This window comes from Colobus angolensis, unplaced genomic scaffold (genome assembly GCF_000951035.1).
Source record: "Colobus angolensis palliatus isolate OR3802 unplaced genomic scaffold, Cang.pa_1.0 Scaffold116, whole genome shotgun sequence".
NCBI lineage: Eukaryota > Metazoa > Chordata > Mammalia > Primates > Cercopithecidae > Colobus > Colobus angolensis.
Genome location: NW_012112697.1, coordinates 946,503 through 971,393, shown reverse-complemented (window position 1 = coordinate 971,393; position 24,891 = coordinate 946,503). Strand labels below are relative to the sequence as shown.

Genomic DNA, 24,891 nt, shown 5'->3' with positions numbered 1-24,891 from the left:
GCTCACACTTGCCTGGCCAAGCAGGATAGGCACAAGGATGTGCTGCAGGGATAGCCTTACTGAGCCCCGAGTTCCAAACTGGGCTTCCGGCAAAATGAGCCACTTTCTTCAGTAGCATTTCTAGAGCTCCACAGGTGCTGTGCCAGGGGTTCAGGGACACCTCAACCTCGGTCTGCCCTCGAGGTGCTCACAGTCTGTTGGGAGCGGGGAGGAAGCCGTGTGGCCCAGCAGTCTGGAGTGAAGGTGGCATCGCAGACTTTTGCACTGCCCATGCTTATAGGAAGACAGGCATCACCTCTGGCATGGGCAGGGCCAGGCATGACATAAAAAGATGTTGCTAAGGGACACTGAGGTCCATTTATTGGGTCCAGCAGGAGTTCTCTATCCCTATTCATTCTTAATCCTGGCCACATACACTCACTCCCTTGCTCATCCCACAGGGACTCCCACCGTCACACTGGATCTTGCCATGGTGGTGGGTCACCTTTTCTTCCTCCTGGCTCACCGGGTGTGGACCTGACTGGGAAGGATGGAGGCTGCTGTCCCTGGAGCCCTGCTCTCCCAGCTTGTTTCCTCCATGGGGATGACAGTGCGGGCTCTGCACCCACGTGGAAGGGAGTCACACACCTTCCAAGGTCTCCTTCTTTTTAACCTACCCCGGCCCCCCAGACTGCGCCACATCCCTGTAGCATCTGTGTCTCTTGGACAGTACTGGGCTTTCAGGATGAGTGGTCATGGTTGTCTTGTCTGAACCAGATGCCTTGAGGGTGAAACTGTCTGGGGCCTTTCCATGATGGTGGCTTCCCCATAAGTCCCACTCTAGGCCGGGGTCCTCTGTCCAAGCCCCACAGAGGAAGAGGCTCCTCAGGGACCTCATTTGGTGTCAACTCAGCAGGAACTGAAGTTTAAAGCCCAGAGCACCACAGGGCTTTGTGCTGCTGTAGGAGGGGCAGGTCCCAGGCTCCAAGGTGTTTTCTGTGCTGAGTTCATCCCCCATCCCCCACAGCTCTGGGTCAGAGCTGGGCTGGTGTTTTCCCCCGGCGGGCCCAGCCCTGTCTAGCTCTCAGCTCCGCAGCTCTGCAGCCAGGGCCCTTGGCATGGACCCTGCACCTACGGGCATTCACTTGGACTGTAGTTATTTTCCAGCACCTGCTATGGCCCAGTGCTTGGGGAACCGTCAAGCAGCAGGACAAGCGAGGTCCCTGCTCTCCCATGTTTTGGGTTCTTTGCAGGCAGCATAAAAAGCTTGTGCAATATCTTAGAAGGTGAGGCCACTCTTGCAGCTGGACAGACGTCGTAGTGTTGGCTTTATGTTACACAGTGTCATTTCTTGGGGACACAGCAGATGGAAAATCCTGGGGTAGAGTTTTGACCTTTGATTTAGCAATTAACATCATGATCACATTTGCTGTTCATGGAGTGTCTGCATGGGCCAGGTCCCCTCAAGATGCTTGTGTCTGCTGGCCATGGTGTCTCATGCCTGTAGTCCCAGCACTTTGGGAGGCTGAGGTGGCAGATCACTTGGGGTCAGGAGTTGGAAACCAGCCTGGCCAACACAGCGAAACCCCATCTCTGCCAAAAATACAAAAATTAGCCAGGGGTGGTGGTGTGCACCTGTAGTCCCAGCTACTCGGGAGGCTAAGACAGGAGAATCTCTTGAATCTGGGAGGTGGAGGTTGCAGTGAACCGAGATCACACCACTGCACCACTGTACTCCAGCCTGGATGACAGGGAGATCTTAACACACACACACACAAAGATGCCTGTGTCATTTTCGTCCTCTATCTCACACAGCCAGTAAGGAATGGAGTGGGCTTCCACCCTACGACCCCAGCCCTAAGGCCTTTTTCCACTCCAGAGCCCTCAGCCTCTACACAGTCTCTGGAAAGAAAGCATAGCTGCAAAAACCAGCTTGAGGCAGCTGGCATCTTGATGTCCCAGATGCTGCTCGGGGCCAGGAGAGTCGCCATACAGTCTGTTCCAGCATTTACTTTCAGAGCTGTTGGTAATTAACAGGTGATTTCCATTTGCAGCCAAGGCCCATCATGGTTTCTGTCCCCTGTGCCAGCCGGCCTTGCCTCCTTGGCCCCGTGTGGCCATATGACTGTAGTGAAACAGCCAAAGATGGTTCAGACTAGAACAGAGGTCAGAAAATGACAGCCCACAGGCCAAATCCTACCTTCTGTTTTTGTAAATAAAGCTTTATTGGAACATGCCCATTCATTCAGACTTCATCTATAGCTTTCTTGCTCTAAAGGCAAAGTTGAAGAGTTGTAACTGAGATGGAATGGCTCCCTGGAGCCTAATATGTTTATAGTCTCACCCTTTATAGGAAGTTTGCCAACCTATGGGCTAGAATACGGAGGCTGATGCACACCTACATGGAAGGGAATACCTTCCGTACCGCATGGAAAAAATCTCCACGACATAATCACTAAGAGGAAAAAGCATGGAAAAGTACCACATATAATCCCTTTCTATTTTTAGAAATAGCAAATATGGGCTGGGCACAGTGGCTCATGCCTGTCATCCCAGCACTTTGGGAGGCCAAGGTGGATGGATCACCTGAGGTCAGGAGTTTGAGACAAGCCTGGCCAACATGGTGAAACCCCATCTCTACCAAAAATACAAAAATCATCCAGGCATGGTGGTGCATGCCTGTAGTCCCAGCTACTCAAGAGGCTGAGGCAGGAGAATCGCTTGAACCCTAGAGGTGGAGGTGGCAGTGAGCTGAGATTGCGTCACTGCATTCCAGCCTGGGAGACAGAGTGAGACTCAGTCTCCAAAAAAAAAAGGCAAATATGAGGATATATACTCACACCTATGCATACATACATACTTCTATATGTAATGGATACCTCTAGGAAGATACATTAAAAAATAACCATGGCTTACTGGAGGACCAAGGTGGGGAGAGTCACTTTTTCATGCATTTACCGCCTCATTCTACACTGCTTTCTTGTGTTGCCTATTCAAAAAAGGTGATGAAATAAAATAGTTCAAAAAGTATACTGAGGCTGAAGAGCTGAGATAAGGAAGATGGAACAAAGAATATGTTTTGCCTTATTTACCTTTTTACGGATGATTTTTGAGTGGTATTTTTCACGATAGACTCTGGAAGGAAACCTGTGAGGGGAGGAGCAGCTCAGCATTGCTGGTTTCGTGTAAGTGGAAATAAATTTTTAGTTGAATCATAAACGTAGAATGGCTTAGGGCACAGCGGAAAGGTGTTCTCGATCTACATATTTCTTCTCTGGCCAAGTGATGGGCTCCTAAGCAAGGTGCCATCCAGGTGAAGGAAGTGGGGAGTTTTCATCTCCATTGATCCTCTCTTTCCTTGGATGAAATCTGGTCTGAAATGATGAAACAGTGGTCCATAGCTGCCGGGAGCATCTCAGAAAACCCTCGGCACCATCGTGCAGACTTCCCTGCAGTGAGTCTTCAGGAACAGAGTGCTCTCAGATCTGCCATGTTCTGAGGACAGTCTGAAAATCACTTCTCCAGGAGGTTCAGACACCGTTGAATGTTTAACCAGTTTCTCAACCCACCAAAAAGCCACCTGTAACCTCAGAGATACGTGGAATCATTCTTTTGGGGGCTAGTCTTTCCATTTGCAGAACTTCCCTAATGGTACGATTGCTTTCAAGTTGGGGTCTCAACCACAGCTTGCACGTTGGATCACCTGGCATGCTTTTAAAAATAGAGGCCAGGCCCTGCCTGGTTAATGCGACATTAATCTTTGGCCCTGAGCATCATTATTTTTTTAAAGTTCCCCGGGTAATTCTAAGGTGCATCCAAAGTTGAGAAGCCCTGCTTTCAAAAGGCTGGAACTGATTCTGGTGTTAGAATCAGATCTGAGTCTGAGGCATCAACCCAGCCAGTATTTTCTCTGAGCTTTGGTTTCCGTTCCTGTGCGGTAGGATAAAAGTGCCACCCTCCTTTCAGGTGGTGAGCCAGCTTCTGGAAGGGAGCAGCTGACAAATAATCACTTCCTGGCTGCCTCATACACGTAACGGGGGCCCGCTTCGGAAGCACATGGGCGTCAAACTTCTGTGTCCCCATCTCAGTTCTGCTGCTTAGCTGCTGGGGATACAGGACCCGGCAGATGATGTTTCTGAGCCTCCGTCTGCTCATCTGTAAGGTGGAGACCGCTATACTCAACCACACAGAGCTGCTGTGAGGATGCAGTGAGATCCCTCAGGCAGGCTGTGCCCAACTCAGTGCCATGTGACAGCAGCTACTGCTGGTCCCCGTCTCTAAAACAGGTGGTAAGTCCGGGCTCGGATGGGAATGATTTCTGGGGCACTGAATCTCTGTCTCAGCCACTCAGCTGTACTACCTCAGTGAGTGCATACATGGCTGATACGGAAATGCCTGAGTGAGGCTGCGTTAGCTTAATCTACAAATTCTGCAGAAATGGAAACAAATGGCAGATGAGGCAGGGGAGGGCCATAGAGTCAGACACCTGCTTCCACACCCCAACTCTGCCTCCTACGGGGCTTCTAAGCCCGGGCCAGTTAGCTTCTGTGCCTCAGTTTCCTCATCTAGAAGTGGAGGTGATAACGGGACCTCCCTCCTGCCTTCTGTGAGGGTTTAATAAGCCAATACCTGTAAGACAGCAAGGACGGTGTCTGGCGCAGAGCAGTGGTGAGGACATGGTCGGTTCTTCCAGCTCAAGAGCTGGAGTGAAATACCTCGGTCCATCTCATCACCAACCATCGGGCCTCAGGAATCTTGCTCAAAAATAGCCTGCCAAATAGGCCTTCATTCTTCAGTGATGTCCCCAGCAGTGGCACACAGGCCAGCGAAGTTGCTGCCCTCATGGAGTTTACATTCCCATGGGGGTGACTGAAACATTAAGAACGAAACACCAAACAGATGGAAGGACTGCAATAGGAGACAAGGCCATGAAAGGCATTTACAAGGGTCGGGGGAAGATTTCCAGTGGGGGTCTGATAAGAGACATGATATCTCCAGTGAAGTCACTTCTGAGCTCAGATGTGAATTCGTCTCCGCTCTGGGATTTGAGTCGTCCTGGAGGAGGGAACAGCCAGCAGTGCGAGGCCCTGACCTGCCAGAGAGGAGAGGGCATGGCAGATGGCAGGGCCTGGGGAGACGTGGACATGGGCGCAGGGGAGAGGCAAGGGCGGCAGAGTTGATTGTGCCCGGCCTCATCTGCCGCATCATCAGGAGCATGGATTGTATTGAGTGCAGCAGGCACTGTGTGAGGGCCTGCAGTCAGGAGAGTGGGATTCGGTCAGCTTTAAGAGGCTGTGGACATTAATTAGAGACAGTAACTGCAAAGCAACACTCACCTCCATGTCGTTCAGGCTTGGCCTGGGGCTTGAAAGCTGGGGAGGCCGGGTCTTCCTGGGATTTTTGGATCCTTAAGTCAGTATACAGCTGCAGTTATTTCCAGTGGCCATGCTAGCAGATGGGGACTCAGGAATACAGAGGGAGATCGTACACGACTGCTGCCGCCTAGGGCCACCCGTCTGGCACACAGAGGAAGGAGAAAATGAGTGGTTGCCCAGCCCTGGGAAATGCCCTGCCGAGGCAGGCAGAGAAGGAAGCTCGTCTGCTCAGAGCTTGCCAGACGTGCTCACAAGTTGAATGTATTGTAAGTAGTTCTGGTTGCCAAAAACCGGATCTGACACACTCCAGCCTGGTGTGTGTAGACCAGATGAGACCATGGTGAGAGCATGGTGTAGACCAGGTGAGACCAGCCCCAGCTGCTTGGAGCAGGCAGGGCAGGTGCACACGTGCCGTCACAGTGCCGGAGGAGGGGCCCAGCAGAGCACTCCAGGGGGCTAAACAGAAGCTGTGGGCTCTTAAGATAGTTTGTTCTTTCCCTGCCTCCCCGCCCCCAAGATGGAGTCTCACTTTTGTTGCCCACGCTGGAGTGCAGTGACGCAATCTTGGCTCAATGCAACCTCTGCCTGCGCCTACCGAGTAGCTGGGATTACAGGCATGCGCCACCATGCCCGGCTAATTTTTTTTTTCTAGTACAGACAGGGTTTACACCATGTTGACCAGGCTGGTCTCGAACTCCTGACTTTGTGATCCACCCGCCTCGTCTTCCCAAAGTGCTGGGATTTGAAATGGAGTCTCAACTCTTTTGCCCAGGCTGGAGTGCAGTGGCACGATCTCAGCTCACTGCAACCTCTGCCTCCCAGGTTCAAGCGATTCTCCTGCCTCAGCCTCCCAAGTAGCTGGGACTACAGGTATCTACCACCACATCTGGCTAATTTTTGTATTTTAGGAGAGACAGGGTTTTATTATGTTGCCCAGGCTGGTCTTTAACTGCTGACCTCAAGTGATCCGACCTCAAGTAATCCTCTCACCTTGGCCTTCCAAAGCACTGGGATTACAGGTCTGAGCCACCGTGCCCGGCCAGGATGCTTTGTTCTTTACTGTTTTTAATTAAATGAGCAATGTGTAAGTTCTGGTTTAAACCATTTGAACGATGAGCGTATATGGAGCAAAGGATGAACATCTCCCTTGGCTGCATCCTCATCTCTGCCTGTTGGCGCGTCTGTGTAGACATGGGTACTTGCTTCATATGAGGTTTCAGTTTTAACTAAAATGGGACCAGATGTCTCTTGTTCTGTAGCTTTTCCCTTACCTGTGTCTTGGTGTTTCTGTGCCCCCGTGCACGGGTGTGCATCGTCCTCTTTAACGGCAGCATGTGCTGCTGCTTCTGTACACCTGACATCCCAGGTCCGTGGCTCCTGCACACGGGCATGGAGTGGTTTCCAAGCTTCCTCCTCCGAAGCATGTTGCACTGAACATCCTCGCCCGTGTCGTTGTGAACTTGCTCAACAATTTCTTAAAGCAGACACCAAGACGTGGCGCTCCCAAGTCAGAGGGGCTCACACGCACACACCTGCCTCGGTTTTCCCAGGTTTCACCAGTTTGTGCCTCTGCTAACCACAGGTGCGCCATTTCTCAGCATCCCTGCCCATGCCTGGTAACAGCCTTCTTTTAATCTTTTTCAGTTTGCATTTTTCTGATGACTCACAATGGTAAATGTATTCGAACGTGTCCTCGCCCCCTGTAGAATGCAATCATTCATTCCAGAAATTTGTATTGAGCACCTGTGCCGCTCACTCTCTGTAGGTTCCAGGGTGCTCAGGGAAGAGGACAAAGATACATTAGCCTGCCATACAGGAGAGGCAGTGCAGGGGAGGGGAGTTGGGGAGGGCAGCAAGTATGGCCTCTGGAGAAAGTGACGGAGGTGGTGATGGGTCAGCCGGTGGGAGCGCCTTTCTGGCTTGCAGAGGGAGGCAGGAGTGTGCCTCACTGTTGCAGGGGCCTGGTGCCACCGAGGAGCCTTGAGGCTGGTTGGAGTCACAGGAAGGAGGTGGAAAGGTGAAAATGCTGATCAGGGAAGATCTTGTAGAGTATCTCCAAGACAGACTTGGTGCAGGAGTGACACGGTCTGGCATCAGTGGTGTTACTCAGGTGTGGCATGGAGTCTGGATTGTAGGCAGCTGCTGGGTACAGGGAGAAATGGAGGACAGAGATGAGGGTGCCCAAGCCCAGGGTATGACTTCCCAGAGAGTAGGGGCGCTGTTTGCTCAGTCCCTGTTGTAGCCCCGGTGCTTCTTGGCACGTGGAAGGGTTGCAGCAGATGTCACTGGACTTACTGAGAAACACATTGGTCAGCCTTTCTTCCATCAGGCACTCACTGCCTTTCCAGCCCCTCGGGTTACTATGTGGGAGCCCCTCATGCCCGGAGGGCACTCCCCTAGCTGCCATCTCCCAGGCTGGCTTTCATGACAGGGAGTCTCGGTCTCAACCCTTACGTATTTTTGCATGTGGTATCAGGTCTGTTTACATCACACTGACTTGTAACGCCACCTGCCTGGCTATCAATTTTTAAATGTATTTTGCTCACTTGTTCTCTGGACTCATGCCATCTCGCATTGCACTGAGTGAGGCTTAGAGGGCGCTTTTCTTATTAACAGTCTTATAAATCTCTGCTTTCAACGAGAGAGATGAGTATGGGTTATTAGTCTTATTTTCTCAAAGTGATGGTTGGAGAAGTTAAACAGCTTTGCCAGGATGACACGTCCCAGATGTTGCTGTGTGTGTGAAATCCAACCCAGGGCTTTCTGCCTGCGAGGCTGGTGTCGTGGCATCACACCACACCTCCCTAAGCTGGCAAGTCCAAGGGGCCGTGGGGCCAGCGGGCAGTGGTCCGCTGTAGAGGAGCTAGACCAGGACAGACCACTTTGACTTCACTCACCTGGTTGAGTGAATGTAAAACCAGGCACTGGGGATATAGCGGGGGAGATGACGCTTCAGTGACAGATGCTGTGAAGAAACTCTGAGGGACCAATGCAGTAGTGGGTGACTAGAGGGGACTTTTGGGCAAAGGGCAAAAGCTCTAGGAGGAGTTAGGGCATGATGGGCAGTCCCCGCAGTGCTGGAGGAAGTGACAATGGAATTACAGCCGTCGCAGAAACATTTGTATTTGATTCTGAACGCAGTGGTGAAGCCATGGAAGGGTTTGGTCTGAGGAAGGGTCGAGGCGAGAAGGGAAGGTGTCTGGGTTTAGGAGATACAGTAGACAGAAGTGGAAGCAGTGGACACGTGTCTGGAGGCAGAAGCCACAGGCAATTGGGTGTTGGATTTGGTATGGAATGTGGAGAAAAGGAAAAGTTAAGATGCTTCCCAGAGTTCTGGTTTGAGCAGTGGAGTTGGCACTTACCCCATTTACCAAACTATGGAAGTCCAGAGGAGGAACAGAAGTTTAATGGGGACAAAAACTGAATTTTTTTGAGATTGTCTCAGTCTGTCACCTCGCCTGTAGTAGTGTGATCTCGGCTCACTACAGCCTGTCTCCCAGGCTCAAGCAGTCCTCCCACCTCTGCCTCCTGGGTGGTGGACTACAGACACACGCCACCACATCTGGCTAATTTTTTTGTAGCAATAGGGTCTCACTATGTGGCCCAGGGTGGCCTCAGACTCCTCCGAGCTCAAGCTGTCGAGCTGCCTCTACCTCCCCAAGTGCTGAGATTAGAGGCATGAGTCACTGCACCTGGCCACAATTTCCATTTTGGCCATGTTCAAGGTAGATACATGGACTCCAGGGCTCCAGAGGGAAGGTAGGGCCGACAGTGAATTTGGGAAGCTTTGCCGTTTGGATCTATGGAGAGCCATCCGAATGGACGAGAGCACATGTGGGGAGTGCAGGCAGAAGAGACCCAGGACCCTCCACGATTTAGTGGCAAAGCAGTCCTCAGAGAGATGGAACGAACCTCAGAAGAGGTGGAGATGAATGGTTGAGGACTTGTAACTAGAACAAGCCACCTTTTTGTGTGCGTGTGTGAGACAGTTTTGCTCGTCACCCAGGCTAGAGTGGCGTGGCGTGATCTGGGCTCACTGTAACTGCCTCCCGGCCTCCCGAGTAGCTGGGATTACAGGTGCCTGCCACCACGCCCGGCTAATTTTTGAATTTTTTAGAAGAGATGGGGTTTCACCATGTTGGCCAGGCTGGTCGAGAACTCCTGACTTCAAGTGATGCGCCCGCCTCGGCCTCCCAAAGTGCTGGCATTACAGGTGTGAGCCACTGTGCCCAGCCCACCAGTTAACTTTGACAACACAGTAGTCACTGGTGACCTTCCTGAGAGCTTTAAAAGTGTAGTGGGGTTGAGATGAGAGAAAGAAGTCAATTGCTACCCATCAGTCTTTTAAGTTCTCCTGGGATGGAGGATGGAGAGCTCAATACTGGCCAGAGGGCCTGGGAGGCCGAGGGAGAGGCGGCTTTGTTGCAGGTGGGGGTCACGGGAGAGGGGAGTTGTGGACTGCAAAGTCCTGGAGGAAGCTATTGGGGAACAGCCTGATGGAGGGGTGAGCCTTCCCCAGGAGCAGGGCTCTTCCGTCCTTATGTCAGGAGTAGCAGAGGGGGGGTGTACACTGATGCCTTCTCAGGGAACAGTGTCAAAAGACAGAATTATAGTAAATTTAGATATAGAGCCAACTGGCTTTTATGATTCACGAATTGAGGCAGCCTCCATTGTACAAAATAGGATGAGAGCCCCCAGTGGTCAATGGCAGAACAGGTTTTGTGAGGTGGGGACAAATGATGGATCGGTTAATACCTACCTGAGGTTGCTTTTTTGTTAAGAGTTAAACAGAGGGGACTTCTTTTGTCTCGGGTAGACTGCAATCGCCTGCATGGGGGTCTTCCTGCTTCCATACTGTTGTAGCTTAATTAGGTGGCATTGGGCTTGAGTGACTCGTTTGGTTTGGTCCGTTGGGGCCTAGCACAGGGTGTCCAGTGCAAAATAATCACGTGTCGCCCAACGATGGGGATACGTTCTGAGAGAGGGGTCGTTAGGTGATTGCGGTGGTGTGTGAACCTCAGAGTGTGCTCATGTACACAAACCTATGCAATACATGAGCGTACTGGATACCATGGGCACCTGCAACACAGCGGAATTCGTGTATCTACAAAGGGTAAGAGATGAAAAATGATCCACCTGCCTACAGCCCTGCCCATGACTGGAGCCTGTAGGACTGGAAGTGGTTCTGGGTGAGTGGTAGGGAAAGGTGAAAGCTCAGGATGTCACGTGCACTAGGGGACTTTACAAATGTGGGACCCCTACGCTATACTACATTTATAAGACATTTTCCTTTAATAATTAGCCTTTATAAAGTTTTCTTAAAACTCTTGACTTTCATAATACTTATGCAGTGTAAAAAACATTTCTTTGCATCCCTACTGATGATGTTTTTTTTTTTTCTCCCTTTAAATTGTTTACATTTTTTGAGGTGGAATCTTGCTCTGTTACCCGGGCTGGGGTGCAGTGGCGTGGTCTCGGCTCACCGGAACGTCTTGAGTTCAAGTGATTTTCCTGCCTCAGCCTCCCAAGTAGCTGGGATTCTAGGAACATCCCACCACACCCAAAGAATGAGACAGGGTGTCACCATGTTGGCCAGTCTCATCTCTAACTGCTGACCTCAAGTGAGCCACCACGCCCGGCCCAAATCTTTTCTATGACTGGCAGTGCAGTAGGCTTGACACCAGCATCACCTCAGACATAGGAGTAGTGTGGTGCATTGTGATGTGACATTTTTCAGCTCCGGTATGATCTTACAGGAACTGGAGGACTCAAGTCCGCGGGGCAGGCAGGCTGCATTTTCCGTTCACCACTCTGTCTTCCTGTGGGTCTTCAGCTTAAGTTTCTGGCCAGGGTTGGTTGGGCTGGGTGCTGTGGTGGAGAGAGCACTGCGAGGGAAGTGACTGGGATTACAACAGAGGCACGATGTGCTCTGAGCATCCCATGGAAAGTGGGGACAGGTGCAACTGAGAATGAGAACAGCAGCAGGATTCAGGGAGAATCCTTTCCATCCTTGGAAAGCTAGGCAGTTTACCCCAGCAGAACCATCACGCAGCCTCTCTTTAGCCTGCCCTAGTAGATGATATATGAGGCCCTGCCCGAGCCAGCTCTGAAACCTGAGGTACCCACTTAAGGTGACCACGGGCTACCAACAAAGAGGCCCTCAGCATCACAGCCATCGGTCATGATCTGAATTTTACCCAGAGCCATCTTTTAGCCTTGAAATGGTGAAAGCTGACGTCTAAAAAGCATTGGTAGACTGCTCTATGAACTTAAGCCATCCTTGAAAGTTAGGCACACTGCATCTTTAGTTTTTAATGGGCACTGTTTACCCCGGGGATGCATGCGTCCCAGTGCCATGCCTCTCAGTCCTCCGTCCATGGTGGATCCAGACACCTGTCCCCTGCCCCAGCTGCTCCCACAGTCCAGGCCCCAAGCTCAAAAGAAATCCGTTCTCCATCCCCCCATCCTACTACTGGCCTTATGCCTGGGATCCGAATCCAGCCCCATTCCGTTTCTACGGGGGTGCTGTACGTGCCTCATCACAAGGCTCCCTAAGACTTGGCTTTGTCCCCAACACTCGTCAGGCCCGTTGGGTGATCTTCACAAGTTGTACATCTTGTTTATCCACCTGATGGTGCTCCCCAGGGACAGGTCCGCAGTCGCCAAGATCTACAACAGGGCCAGAGGCAGCCCATTTGCAGAGAATGTGCCCGAGTTTGCTTCGGATTCTAAATGTCTTGTCCTGTTTAATCTCATAGGTGGTTGATATTGGCCCCATTTTTCAGATAATAGAGGAATTAAGAGACTTTATACAGATATTGGGGGAGAGAGAGAAAAGACTCCTTTTAAGCAAGTAAATTCACAGGTCATAACTGCAACGTCTTCCTGGAAACCTCGAGGCCTACCGCCCTGTCCTCTGCCCCTTAGCCCAGGATAAGTAGTAGTCGGATCGGGTTTGGGTCCCTTTTCTGTCCCATAGGCCAGGGGTCCCCAACCCCTGGACCAGTACCCAGTCCGTAGCCTGTTAGAAACTGGGCTACACAGCAGGTGAGCAGAGCCTCCTCTGTATTTACAGCCACTCCCCATCACTGACATCACTGCCTGAGCTCCGCCTCCTGACATCAGCAGTGGCATTTGATTCTCATAGGAGTGCAAAGCCTACTGTAAACTGCACATACGAGGGATCTAGGCTGCGTGCTCTTTATGAGAATGTAATACCTGATCTCTCAACATCTCCCATCGCCCCCAGAAGGGACTGTCTAGTTGCAGGAAAACAAGCTCAGGGCTCCCAGTGGTTCTACATTATGGTGAGTTGTGTAATTATTATTTATAGCAATGTGGTAATAGAAATATAATGTACAAATGTAATGTACTTTATCTCAAAACCATCCCCACCCCCCGAGCCTGTGGAAAAATTATCTTATACAAAACTGGTCTCTGGTGCCAAAAAGGTTGGGGACTGCTGCCACGGGACCTTGGGCATGGCCCTGAACCCGAATGTAAGCCACATTCTACTTCTCTAATGTGGGCCAGGGGCAGTAACTTCTAGAACTTCCCATCTCCCATGGTGAGGACAGCAAGAAATAGATGAAATAGTGACACCCAGCCTCACAGCAGTCACTCCGCGAGACTTACACAGCACCTTCATCGTTACTATCTTCCAGGCCATTTCCACCATCGTCTCTGGCATATCCAAGGCCAGAATGTTTTGATTTAAAGCAATACCAAATTTCAAAGCAACTTTACTTTCATTTTGGGATACGTAGCATGACAAACACATGTAGAAAAATGACTAGAGAACTGTATACTACTCTAACCACAAACGGTGGGTTGACAAGCTGTTTTTTTTGAAGCAATGAGCGTGTATCACTCCTTTTTAAATACTTTTTTAAATGACAGGATTCTCTAGATTCTTACTGCTTTCCCTTTTCACCATTTGACTTGTGCTTGTAGAAGAGCAACTACACAGCCAGAGTTTGCAGAAGAAAAGCCTGAAGCTTAAAATATCAGTGAACCTAGCAGCAACGTCACAGCATTATTGAAAGCACACTCAAAAGATCATGAAAAAGTGCTGGGTGGGGGATTTACATGCATCTGGTCATAGGTGGTACCCTCAGTATTTTGAGTTTAGTTCCCAAAAGCCACAGTGTCTGTCCTGCAGGCATCCCTTGTCCCCTGCCCTAAGTCTTTTGGGTTCTTCTCTGGGAGTCGCATGTACCTCCTGCTTTTCTGGGCATGCCTGTCCTGGCCTCCACGTTCCGGACCATGTGTATTTATGGTTGAAACCTTGCTCAGTGTGGCTCCTGAGACTCTGTCCATCTGTCCTTCTCAAAGCAGCGAGCAACAGCTGCCTTGTCACACACCCACTTCTGCCCCCAACTAACTGTAGTGTCTTGGGGGCTGGGCTTGGATGCATTTGCATCTAGTCATGGACTCTGGGCTCAGACCGCACATTCGAGATCAAGACCAGCCTCTGCTCCTCATCAGCCATAGGATTTACCCTCCCTGCTTTATTTTCCACACCCACAAGATTGGGATGGTAATTGCAGCACCCCCCTTCACGTGGCCGGCTTAAGGATGGTATGAGAATCTGTTATTCCTGGGTCGCTTGTGTGGATGGTGGAAGTCGTGGAGACCCATTTCAAACCAAGAGGCAGGAGGTAAAAGCCTTGGTGGATGTCAGCATAGTTCACAGTGGAATTGGATTTCACGGGGCACCCATCACGCAATCCTGAGGCCCAGGTGTTGCCCAGGAACGAATTCAAAGGCTGTTCAGCCTGGTATGCTCTGACACCACCCATTGGGACCCCCAAGACCACACGGGTACAGAAGGCAGTACAGCGCCACTCCCTCCCACTCCACAGATACAAGGGCCTAAGATGCAGGAAGCACATTCTCCATGATTTCCACGTCCCGGAAGCAGAACTGGATTTTCAAACTAGTACATGCACAGACTTATCACGGAGCTGGGTCGTGGAGGATGTTGGCCACATCCCTACTGCACACAGCTCGGTCCTACCTGTGTTACAGAGACCCAGCCCTCCTCCCTATGAAGGCAGCTCCTACTAAATGAAATACTGACCAGTTCGCCTAAACCCAGATCACAGGTGAACCGTAATGATAAAGCTAGTCGCTCCTGGCAGCCGTTTTCACTGATGAGCAGTTGAGGCTGTCAGATCAATTTCAGCCGGATATGCTGGTGACAGGGCACCATGCAGTGCACCCCAGAGGCTTATTGAAAAGAACAGCCACCCCTGGGGCCCCTTGGCGGGTGCCCTCACAAACCCCCTTCGCCCCAACTCTCCCGGTGCTGCTGTAGATGCCAGCAGCGGGGAGGATGGAGTTTCTGAAATGAATACCTAGCATGTGTGTCAGCCCCCACGCATGGCCTGGTAGGGGGCTCATTACCGCAGCTTACATCCCTCTCCTGGGAGGGGAGGAGGCAGTGCCATGGGGACGCACGGGCTGTTTCCTAAGTGACCGTGGTGTCCCACGAGTTTTTTTCTACACTTTCTCCAGTTGCCTTCCAGATGAGCTCAGCGCCAGCTGCAGCCCAGGGGAAGTGATGTCCCCAGAGTTTCCCAGGTTGGTGGCAATGGACCCTGCAACCTAGGAGGGCCCGACCCCTCGTGGATTTGGGGATGAATCCTCTGTGCCATTTCCTTCCCGTGTTTTCTGCCCAGTAGTTAGAACTGCGTTTCTAAGTCCATTCCCTCCCTGTGTGACCCCAAAATGGCTCTGGCAATACTAGGTCTGACCTGAACACAGGGTTCGCAGAGGAGGAGTGAACCCTGCCGGAGGTGGCCAAAGCCAAGTTCAGCAGTGAATGGTGAGGGTATTCAAGTAAGCAGCACCCCCACGAGCCGCGCTCCATCCCAGCATCCAGCATGATCCGCGGCTTTGTCTCAAGAACCTGCAAAGCAGATCCTGCGATTTCCCCTTCATGTATTGTTGCACCACTTTTTAAAACAGCTCAAGATACAGATCACGCACCATACAATTCACCCATTTGAAGTGCATGCGGCTCAGTAGTTTGACTTTGATGCCCCTTCACAGGCGAGGAATCCGAGTCCCAGAGAGGAGCATCGTGACCCGGCCCAAGTACCCCTGCTGGTGAATGACACAGCCAGGAGTCATCTCAGACTGTCCCCAAGACCCCTGCTTTCTGCCCAGAGACAGGGACAAAGATCCCTGACCTGAGAGCTTCAGGCTATCAGGGTCTTCCCGGAGGGGCTCTTTCACCCCGAAAAGACCCCTGCTTTCTGCCCAGAGACAGGGACAAAGATCCCTGACCTGAGAGCTTCAGGCTATCAGGGTCTTCCCGGAGGGGCTCTTTCACCCCGAAAAAGTCTAGATTTACAAGTCTAGATTTACAGATACTGCCCTCTTGAAGTTTGAGATTGAAGCCTACCGTGGTACCAATTCTCATACCATTTCTCGTTTTTATGGTGTAGTTTGGTGAATGTTGACAAATGCATGGAGTCCTGTGGCCGCCACCACCAAGGTACAGAACAGCTCCTTTACCCCCAAATCCCCTAGCGTTCCTCTATAGTCAACCCCTGGCAACCCGGATCTGTTCTCTGTCGCTCCTAGTTTTGCCTTTTCCGGAGCAGCCTATGAATGGACTCAGCTGTGGGGCAGCTCTGGGAATTTCACGACACACTTGAGATTTGTCCATATTGCAAAAACCAGCATAGTAAGAAGCAAACATTCACCCAATACGAGGGGCAGCCAAGGAACGAGGGCTGGTACATAAGAAAAGCTTCTCAAATTCTTCAATGTGCCTTTAAAACCGTGTTCATGAATATTGTTGCAAAGGCCAAGGTCACCGAAAAATAAAGGTACGGAATGTCATATAGGAGATGCACAGAAGACAGTAACAGTGGAGCCTGGGAAAGGGCACGGCCTGTCCTCATCCCAGCTCCAGGTGGGGTGACTCTGGGCTCAGGGATGTCACTTCCCACATCCATGATGCTGGGATTCTGAGGCTCACACCCTGAAAGTGGCCTCCTGGTACCCACCCTCCAGGTACCAGAGGAGCGTCAGGATCTGGATCCATGGCTCTGAAAGTCTGTCACCCTAGATGTGTGGCCGCTATCCTGAGCCACTCCTTTATCACATTGATATATTTCACCCACAATGCTGAAAACAAATGGACTTTGTTTCTTGTAGTATGTCCTTCATTAGTAAATTTAGCAACCTAATAGGGTGAATAACATAAGTGGCTCAAGGAATAGGGCCAGTAAATGGGGGGACTCTGGGAGTCCAAGAGAGGCAGATCATGAGGTCAGGAGATCGAGACCATCCTGGCTATAACACAGTGAAAACTCCGTCTCTACTAAAAATACAAAAATTAGCTGGACGTGGTGGTGGGCGCCTGTAGTCCCAGCTACTCGGGAGGCTGAGGCAGGAGAATGGCATGAACCCGGGAGGTGGAGCTTGCAGTGAGCTGAGATTTCACCACTGCATTCCAGCCTGGGCAACAGACCAAGACCCCATCTCAAAAACAAAAAACGGGAAGACTGCTCCCCAAGTCTGAAAGATGTTGAGTCATCTCGCACCACTAGCTGAGGGATCTGCACCCTTGGGTGGTGGCTTCGTTAGGCCTCCTTGTCTAGCACATCTCACAGGCTGTCCTGGCCCCTAGAAACTGAGTCTTTTGTCTTGAACTCCCCAGAGCCAACAGGAACAGGAAGAATGGCAGAGATGGCACTCTCTCATTCTTGACAGAACGGCCACAATTTCCCCACCCTCATGTGCCGAGCTGTCTTAAGACTGGAACCCCCACCCATTTGCACTCACTGCCTTTTATTTCTTCAGGCTGTCCGTAAATATCCCTGCTGAATACCCATCTCTCCCCATCTACGTAGCCCTACTGACGCCTCTACTGTATCGGGACCAGGCAGCAGAAGACCTGCAATGTCTAGACATATGAGGATGGGCTTTTCAGAGAAGCTTCCACTCAAGCTCCCTCTAGCCCCCTTCCCCCCGGGGCAGGGAGTTGAGGGGTTGCCCTGGGAACAGGAGGTAGTTTGGGAAGTATGCTGTATTTTGGCAGTTTGTAAAATCTTTGTAGACGCCTCCTTGGGTGGGTAGGGTGGCTCATGCCCGTAATCCCAGCACTTGGGAGGCTGAGGTGAGAGGATCACTTGAACCCAGGAGTTTGAGACCATCCTGCGCCCCCTAGGGAGACCCCCATCTCTAGAAGAGAAAAACTCTCTACCCAGTTCCTTTGGTGTATTAGATGCTTCTACCAGTAAAAGTTGCTATGAATTTGCTGGCCAGACTTCACTCGTGCCTCTTACCTTCTTATTGCAGGGTATCAAAAGAGCCATATCTATTTCTAATTATTGCCAACCGCATACATATGCATTGAGTGATGTATGATTGGCACTATTGTCCTCACTTCACACATCAGAAAGCTGTGTCTTGCAGAGGTTATGGATCTTTCTCCAAGGTCTGTAGTGTCTAACAGAAGGAACCCAAGTTTTCTGACTCTGAATATGGAGTTAAGGCCTTTGGCAATCCATTCTCATGGATTGCCGTCCAGACCCCCTTTTTCTTGTTTGCAAAACTAGAACAGACTAGTCCCAGCATTAACACAGTCCCTGCTGGGGAGCAGGAACAGAACGTACCTTGTCCAATGCATTCGTCTCTCCCTTAGGCCCCAGAGCTGCAAGCCCACTTTGTTAAAAAATGCAGTCATGCCAGACAAGAGACAGTCTGCTTCTTGGTGGCTAGCTTCTATCAGTGAAGCCGGGTAAGAAATGGTACCGTCATTCCGGAAGTCTCACTGGTACACGAGGCAGAAGTCGCCAGCTAACAAGGGCTGTGACGCATGGGAATTTCACTCTGAGGATGCTGTTGGGAGGAGGCATTTGCAGCAGGGGCTGGAGGGAGCCTTGGTTTTAGAGGGGGGAAAAAAATCAATGGATCTTATTAAAGGCTGTCATTGTAAATGTAAGGCCTTTCAGCTTCCCTGGGAAGCGTCTGACTACAGCCCATATCTCTACTGTTGGATGCCACTCCTGGAGTGAGCATGGCACTGGCCTCATCTCTCCCCTGTAGGGGACGGGCCCAGTGGGGGAATGTGGGGTCTCCTTCTTTCTCGATAAGTACTGGCCCTGTCTCTTCTATTCTCATCAGCCTGCTTTCTTCCCCAGTTTACACACTCCTAGTCCCACCCACCCCACACCTTCAGATCCTGGTATTCAGCCAGACAGCATTACCAGTATTAGGCTATTCTCGACCTACAGAGATGGCGGTTGACAAGAGATTCCGCCTCATATGCCAGCAGCCACCAGCACTCTCCGCTCAAGCCCACTGTGCCCAGCAGTCCGGGTTTTCCGTCCGTCACACACTCACTGAAGTCCCTGTTCCAGGCAGATTTCTGCAGGGGTGATCCTCTCAACTTGTCCCGAATGAAGCCCATCGTCCCGCAGCCTCGTCTGCCCATCCTCACCCTGGGTTCTCAGGAGCCATCACAGTAGCCGTGCCGCCAGCCCACCCAGGTCCACTGGTCTCACCAGCCACCAAGCCTGTGGCCCAAGACACGGCTCTGCTCCACAGGGCCTGGAGGACTGAACCATCCGCATGTCACATGAGCCCACTGTCACACCATCAACCACAGCAGCCAACACTCACTGGGAGGCCCCAGGTGCCAGGCACGGACATCAGACAGACAGAGCCCTGTGACTGCTCAAGTACACGCCCTGAGCTAACCCTGCATTCCAGGCAGAGGAAGCAGCTAGGCTGGGTCTGCCCGGCTACAAGTCTACCCCTCCCCAGTGGCCCGCCACTTCACCTCTGCTCATCTTCCCAGCTAGAGGGCCCTTCGGACAGTGACCCTCAGCTCACTCCTGCTCACTCTCCACGCCTCTGCCTCTTCCAGGAAGCCCTCTGTGCCCTGCTCCGAACCACCTGGGTTCCCCCTCATGGGGGCATTCCCCCTCCCCCACCGCCCCGTGCTTCTATCCCAGTGATCTGTCCAGGGTCTGCCCTCCCCATCCTCAATGGAACTGTGCCTCTCCAAGCCCAAGGCCACTTCTGCACGCCTTCGTGCCCAGCATGGTGTCTGGTGGCACAGCCTGTGTGTGTTTGACTGTTCAATGCTGCCTAGTCATTGTCAGTGTAGACACTGGATCCCCATGATGCATAAAACCACCATACCTTTATTCTGTCCAAGGCTCAGACGGCAGGCATTTGCCTACAGAAACACAGCTAGTTGGTGGCTTCAGGTAGCCCTCGAATCCCTGCCACAGCACTAGGATGTGCTCACCGTTGTCATCCCCAAATGACAGACAAGGAAACCAAGGCTCAGACAGCACCATCCACAGCAGGACTGAACAGAGGCATCTGCCTCAGAGCCCCACCCTCTCTCCACCCCTGCGCATGGCAGGTACCGTTTGTTATAAAAGCATCCTCACCCCACCAGCTGGTACCTCTTCTTTCACAACCAGCAAGGCACTGGCCTCTCCCAACCACTCTCAGAGCCAGTTACCTCCAGGGCTCCTCCCCAGGCTCTGGTCATTGCAGGCCAGGTTCGTCCTGGCTGTGCTGACTGATGGCCGTGGTTGCAGGCTAAGGAGTGGCTGGTCGATCTGAACAGCGTGACAGGAGGGGATTGTGAGGGCATCGCTTTAAACTGACATTTACATCCAAGCCTGCCTTTATCTTTCTAAGAGTCAGTCCCCCTACACCGTGAGCAAAGACCTCCCTCCAGCATCTTCAAACCATCCTCTCAGGAGGCTCCAGGGATAAAGAGGCTTCTGGTAAGGCCGGTCATCCTTTGAAGTAAGAGGGGCATGTTTGCTTTGGGCCTGCAGCCAGACGCCCACCTAAAGGAGGAATGGGCGGCACACACCAGGCTGGACGGGCTCAGAGATGATTCAGAGCATCTCCAGCTTTGTTCAAGGTCAAAGGTTTTTTTCATCCATGCACAGAAGGCAAAGCCCAACGTGACTTACAGGAGAAGGCAATCATTAATAGGGGTCTTTCATTTTGTTAGCTTATCAAGGTGTCAAACTTGAAACGAGAGCCGTTTCACTCACAGTGGCTGTGTCCCTGAAACGGCTGGAACGGTGCAACGCAAACCAGATCATCATAAAGAGAATCACTCCTGAGATGCATGAAGACACATTGGGCTATTTCAGGGAACCCTGCAGGGACCCTCTAGCAGAATGGATTTCTTTATGAACACAAGTCTCCCCTTAACTCATTTGGTGTGTGAAACGGCTTGGAGACAGCTGGGGGTGGAGGATCCTGATCTGACACTAAGTGGCCCTTGTCCTCCCTGAGCCACAAATAGGGCGGAGCTAGCTGTGGCTAGGGTCCTGCCTTCCCTTGCAGGATCCAGAGGGCTTACGTCCAGAAAGCTATGACAGCACACAGGTGCTCAGGATGCAGGAGTCAACAGTGGTCCTAGTAGGTTTTTGTCTTGTTTTAAAGCATTTTGTCTCAGTGAGATATTTATTGTAGACAATTTTTCTTATGTCTGTTTTCTAACATCTGTAATCTTAGCACTTAGAGATCATTCTTATCAGCTGCTGCGTCTTGTTGATGTTTACTTCCTATTCAAATAGCCTACCATTGACAGAACATTCCCAGCCCGATTTTACATGTCCCGTTAGCTAGCAAAGGGGGCTTTTCAAGTGTGGTTAAGGATTGGCCAGGCACAGTGGCTCACACCTGGAATCCCAGCACTTTGGGAGGCTAAGCATGAGGATCACTTGAGACCAGCCTGAGCAACAGAGCAAGACCCCATCTGTACAAAAAGCTTAAAAAATTAGCCAGGCATGGTGGCTAGTACCTACAGCCCCAGCTGCTCAGGCAGCTGAGGTGGGAAGATCGCTTGAGCCCAGGAGAGGTCGAGGCTGCAGCGAGCTACGACTGCACCATTGCACTCTAACCTAGGCAACAAAGTTGAGACTCTGTCCCAAGAAAATAGTTTTTTAAAAATGCAACTGCAACACGAGACTCCCTGCTGAGCCCCTTCCACTCTCAGGGTGCAGCCTCCCGGCCTCTACTCTGTATGTCCCCTCAGAAGTGTGCCCTGGGACCCACACATGCTGTGCTGTGTTGCTTCAGAACCAAGATCCGTGTCCCCCTCTTGGTGGTATCTCGCTGTTCCTGGTTGTTAAACACGATACCATGCCCAGCCACCTTATAACTAGACCGGGGCCTAGGGCCTGATGATTTTCTCAGGATCAGTTCCACAGCAAGTCCCTCTGCTGTGTTTTGCTACACATCTTTTATGACTTTACAGTGTTCTCCAAAGTCGCCTTAGACTTGGAACTGGACCTGTGCTGGAAGATGAAAGAAAACGTGGGGAAGACATCTATGCCTAGAACATTCTTTCATAACCTTAAAATGAAGCTGGGACAGTGGTACCGTGAGCTAGCTCAGACTCACAGCCAAGCTTGGTTGGAGCCTTGGAACACTTTAAAAAGACAGGAAGTTCATGTGACAATACAGGTTTCTCATTTCTCCAGGGGGCACTTACCAGTCAGAGGCTGCTCCAATGAGCCGGCCCACAGTACCCAACCACATCCCCCCTGCTGCCCACACACCTGGCTCCCTTCCCGGCCCGTGGTCTTTTGCGTCTCAACGCCCCAGACTTAACCTGATTCTCTGCTCTTCCAGCGACATTGCCCCACCCGGAGAGCCTGTGAACAAGAACAACCGGCCCAAAGCGGCTTCCCGCTTCCCCAAACTGTCCCGAGGTCAGCCCCGGGAGACGCGCAACGTGGAGCCCCAGAGCGGCGACCTCTGACCTCGATGGAACCCCAGCCACGGGCCCTACGCGTCGCGCCAGCTGCCTCCACCCCAGCCACTGCCGCTGGCCCCTCACCTCCGCGTGACGACCACGCCCACCCGGTGACCCTGAGAGCACACGATCCACACCAGTTACACGACACCCTGATTAAACTGGTCAGTCTTGGAGCCACATGGTCCCTGACCCCAGAGAGCAAGGCAGTGCCTCGCTGGACAGACTGCAGCACACGGTCCTTCTGCTCCTGGGGGCTGCCCTGGGCTGCAGGGGCTGTTCGTTCACCTCCAGCAGTTCAGGGCTGGCAGGAGGGTGGGCACCAGGTCAGGCTTGGTGCCCCCTGGGTGAGATGCACAGCTTATCCCATACCCAGGAAGGTTCCTGTAGAGCCAGCCTCTCCACTCTTTCCCACACGGGGCCTAGAATGACTGTTCGACTCTTTTTCCTGTTTCAAGTTATTGCCTGGCCCAATCTAGGGATGCCTGGGATTCGCAGTGGGGAGGGAATCTGGTTCCTTTCACTGCATTCTCCACCAATGGTCATTAGACAGCCAGCCGTGTCACCGCTCACTTCTCCCAAGGGATATTCCTGTGGCCTTGGCAAGGAGCCGTTAGTGGTATTTAACTTGAGTTCACGGAACTTCTCCTACCTTCCCCACGGCTGGCTTCAAGAAGGACCAGTGCCCTCGGGAGCCTGAGGCCAAGGCCCTCCCCAGGCTTGGAGGGGGGACTTGGACATCTGACCCAGTCATCAGCAGTAACCTGGTAACCCGGCGCCATCCAGCTTGTAGCTTGTCCAAAGTGGCCTTGGCCTCACCATCATGAGAGACTTGGCTCCGGGAACCACTAGCAGAAGGTTCCATGGTTTTCAAACCAGGCTCCATGTCTCTAAACTTCGACCGAGCATGGACACTGAACAGATCATGTTTCTCTCCACTAAAGACATTTTCTATCCCCCGTCTGCCCAGCTAACATTGGCCTTGGGAACAGAACTCTGCATCCCCTAAGATGGAGTCTTCCTCTTCCTTGCATGCTAGGATGGCTCTCAGAGTACAGGGGCCCTTGGCAGGTGGAGAGGAGGACGGGGACCAGCAACTGGGCGGCCCCTGGGGCTCCTCCTCCAGTGAGCTCACACCAGAGCCCCTCGCAGGACGAGGGCTATCCTCTCATGCTCAGCACCGTTGAGGCAGTTTGCATTTCTGGGGTAAAATAATCAGGAAGGAGGTCGTGAAATGCACTATGCAAGAATAAGTTAGTGCATTCCGCCTTAAGCTGAGGCAGAGACGCAGTGGAACCTGAGGACAGAAGTGGGTGGAAGGCGATAGTTAGATGGCAAGCCATGGGCTTGTCCTGGACCTGCTTCAACTCAGTGGGTTAAAATGTGTACTGCCCAGGTGAGCATGGAGCATTTCCTGGCTCGAGGAAATCTCTGGAGAATCATCTGGAAGGTTTATGCTCTGCCTTCCCCTCCACAGCAAGAAGGAAAATTGTTCATGGCCTTTAAGGCTGAGATCACTCACACACAGGGCCCCAGAGAATCCGAGGCCTATATGACTTCCTAGGGGACTTTGGGCCAGGTAAGCCATGCCCTGGTGAGACTGACTGAGCCGGAGTGTGCATGGAGGTGGGGACCCTGTAGTCAGTTTTCGAGTCTGGAGGACCCGAGACATCCCGAAAAGGCAGCCTGGTCTCTGTCCCACTCACCTGCCAACGTTGCTGCAATACACGTTTTTTTTTTTTTTTGAGACAGACTCTCGTTCTGTTGCCCAGGCTCGAGTGCAGTGGCCCAATCTGTACTCACTGCAAGCTCCGTCGCTTCCCGAGTCCACGCCATTCTCCTGCCTCAGCCTCCGGAGAAGCTGGGACTACAGGCGCCCACCACCACGCCTGGCTAATTTTTTTGGATTTTTAGGAAAGGCGGGGTTTCACTGTGTTCTCCAGGATGGTCTTGATCTCCTGACCTCGTGATCCACCTCAGCCTCCCAAAGTGCTGGGATTGCAGGTGTCAGCCACTGCACCTGGCCAATACACATGCTTTATTGGAAATTCCAGGGCCGCAGTGCACATCAGCCCATGTGGCTGGCAACTGAGTGCCCTCAGACTGAGGCAGGGACTGTCTAAAAGCTGAAGCTGCCATCTGGCTCTAGCTGCCATCTGTCTTGGCCCCTCATGGTGGGTTTATGCCACATCGGTCATTTTGAAGTAGGTGTTTGCTGCCAGCTCAGAGACGGTCTCAGGAAGGCCTGCCTAAGCCAGGGAACTTGCCCTGGAGGTCCTCTCCCTGTTCTCTGCTGGATACAGAAAGGAACCTCCCATCTCCAACATGCCCCTGGGCTTATGACCCGCACCTTTTCTGACACCTGCCCCCGAAACACAGGATGTGAATCAGGTCTTGCCCTCTTCTCCAGATACCCCACCAGAAAGCACCTTGGACATTCTGCACATGATGTCAAAAAACAACGCAAAGTCAGTCCCCGAGAGCTGACAGATACTAACCCGTGAGAAACAAGCATGCTCTCAGCTGATATTGAATGGGTGGGAGAAACTCTGCCTTCCGCTTTTGATAAAGCTTCATTATTCACAGAAACCCTGCCCTCCTCTCCCAAATGTGGAGAGCGTGTTCCCGGTAGCCACGTGGGGACCATCCCAGCTGCCTGCTCCTGCTCCCTCCCCCACGATCATGCACTGACCCTACAGTCATCTCCCCGATCCAGACCATCTCCCCTCATTTTCACTCAGAAATGCTAGTGACTGGCGCATGGCAGCAGCT

At 52.0% G+C, this 24,891-nt stretch overlaps 1 protein-coding gene across 1 annotated transcript in view; it reads left to right on the top strand.

Moving 5' to 3' along the window:
• SNX29 (sorting nexin 29) overlaps positions 1-22,292 on the top strand; it is a 577,448-nt gene extending 555,156 nt beyond the window's left edge. The window contains exon 20 of the mRNA XM_011962337.1: positions 21,996-22,292. Coding sequence (XP_011817727.1) covers positions 21,996-22,125 — 130 coding nt within the window. The 3' untranslated portion in view covers positions 22,126-22,292. The remainder of the gene's footprint in view (positions 1-21,995) is intronic.
• The last annotated feature ends 2,599 nt before the right edge of the window (positions 22,293-24,891 follow it).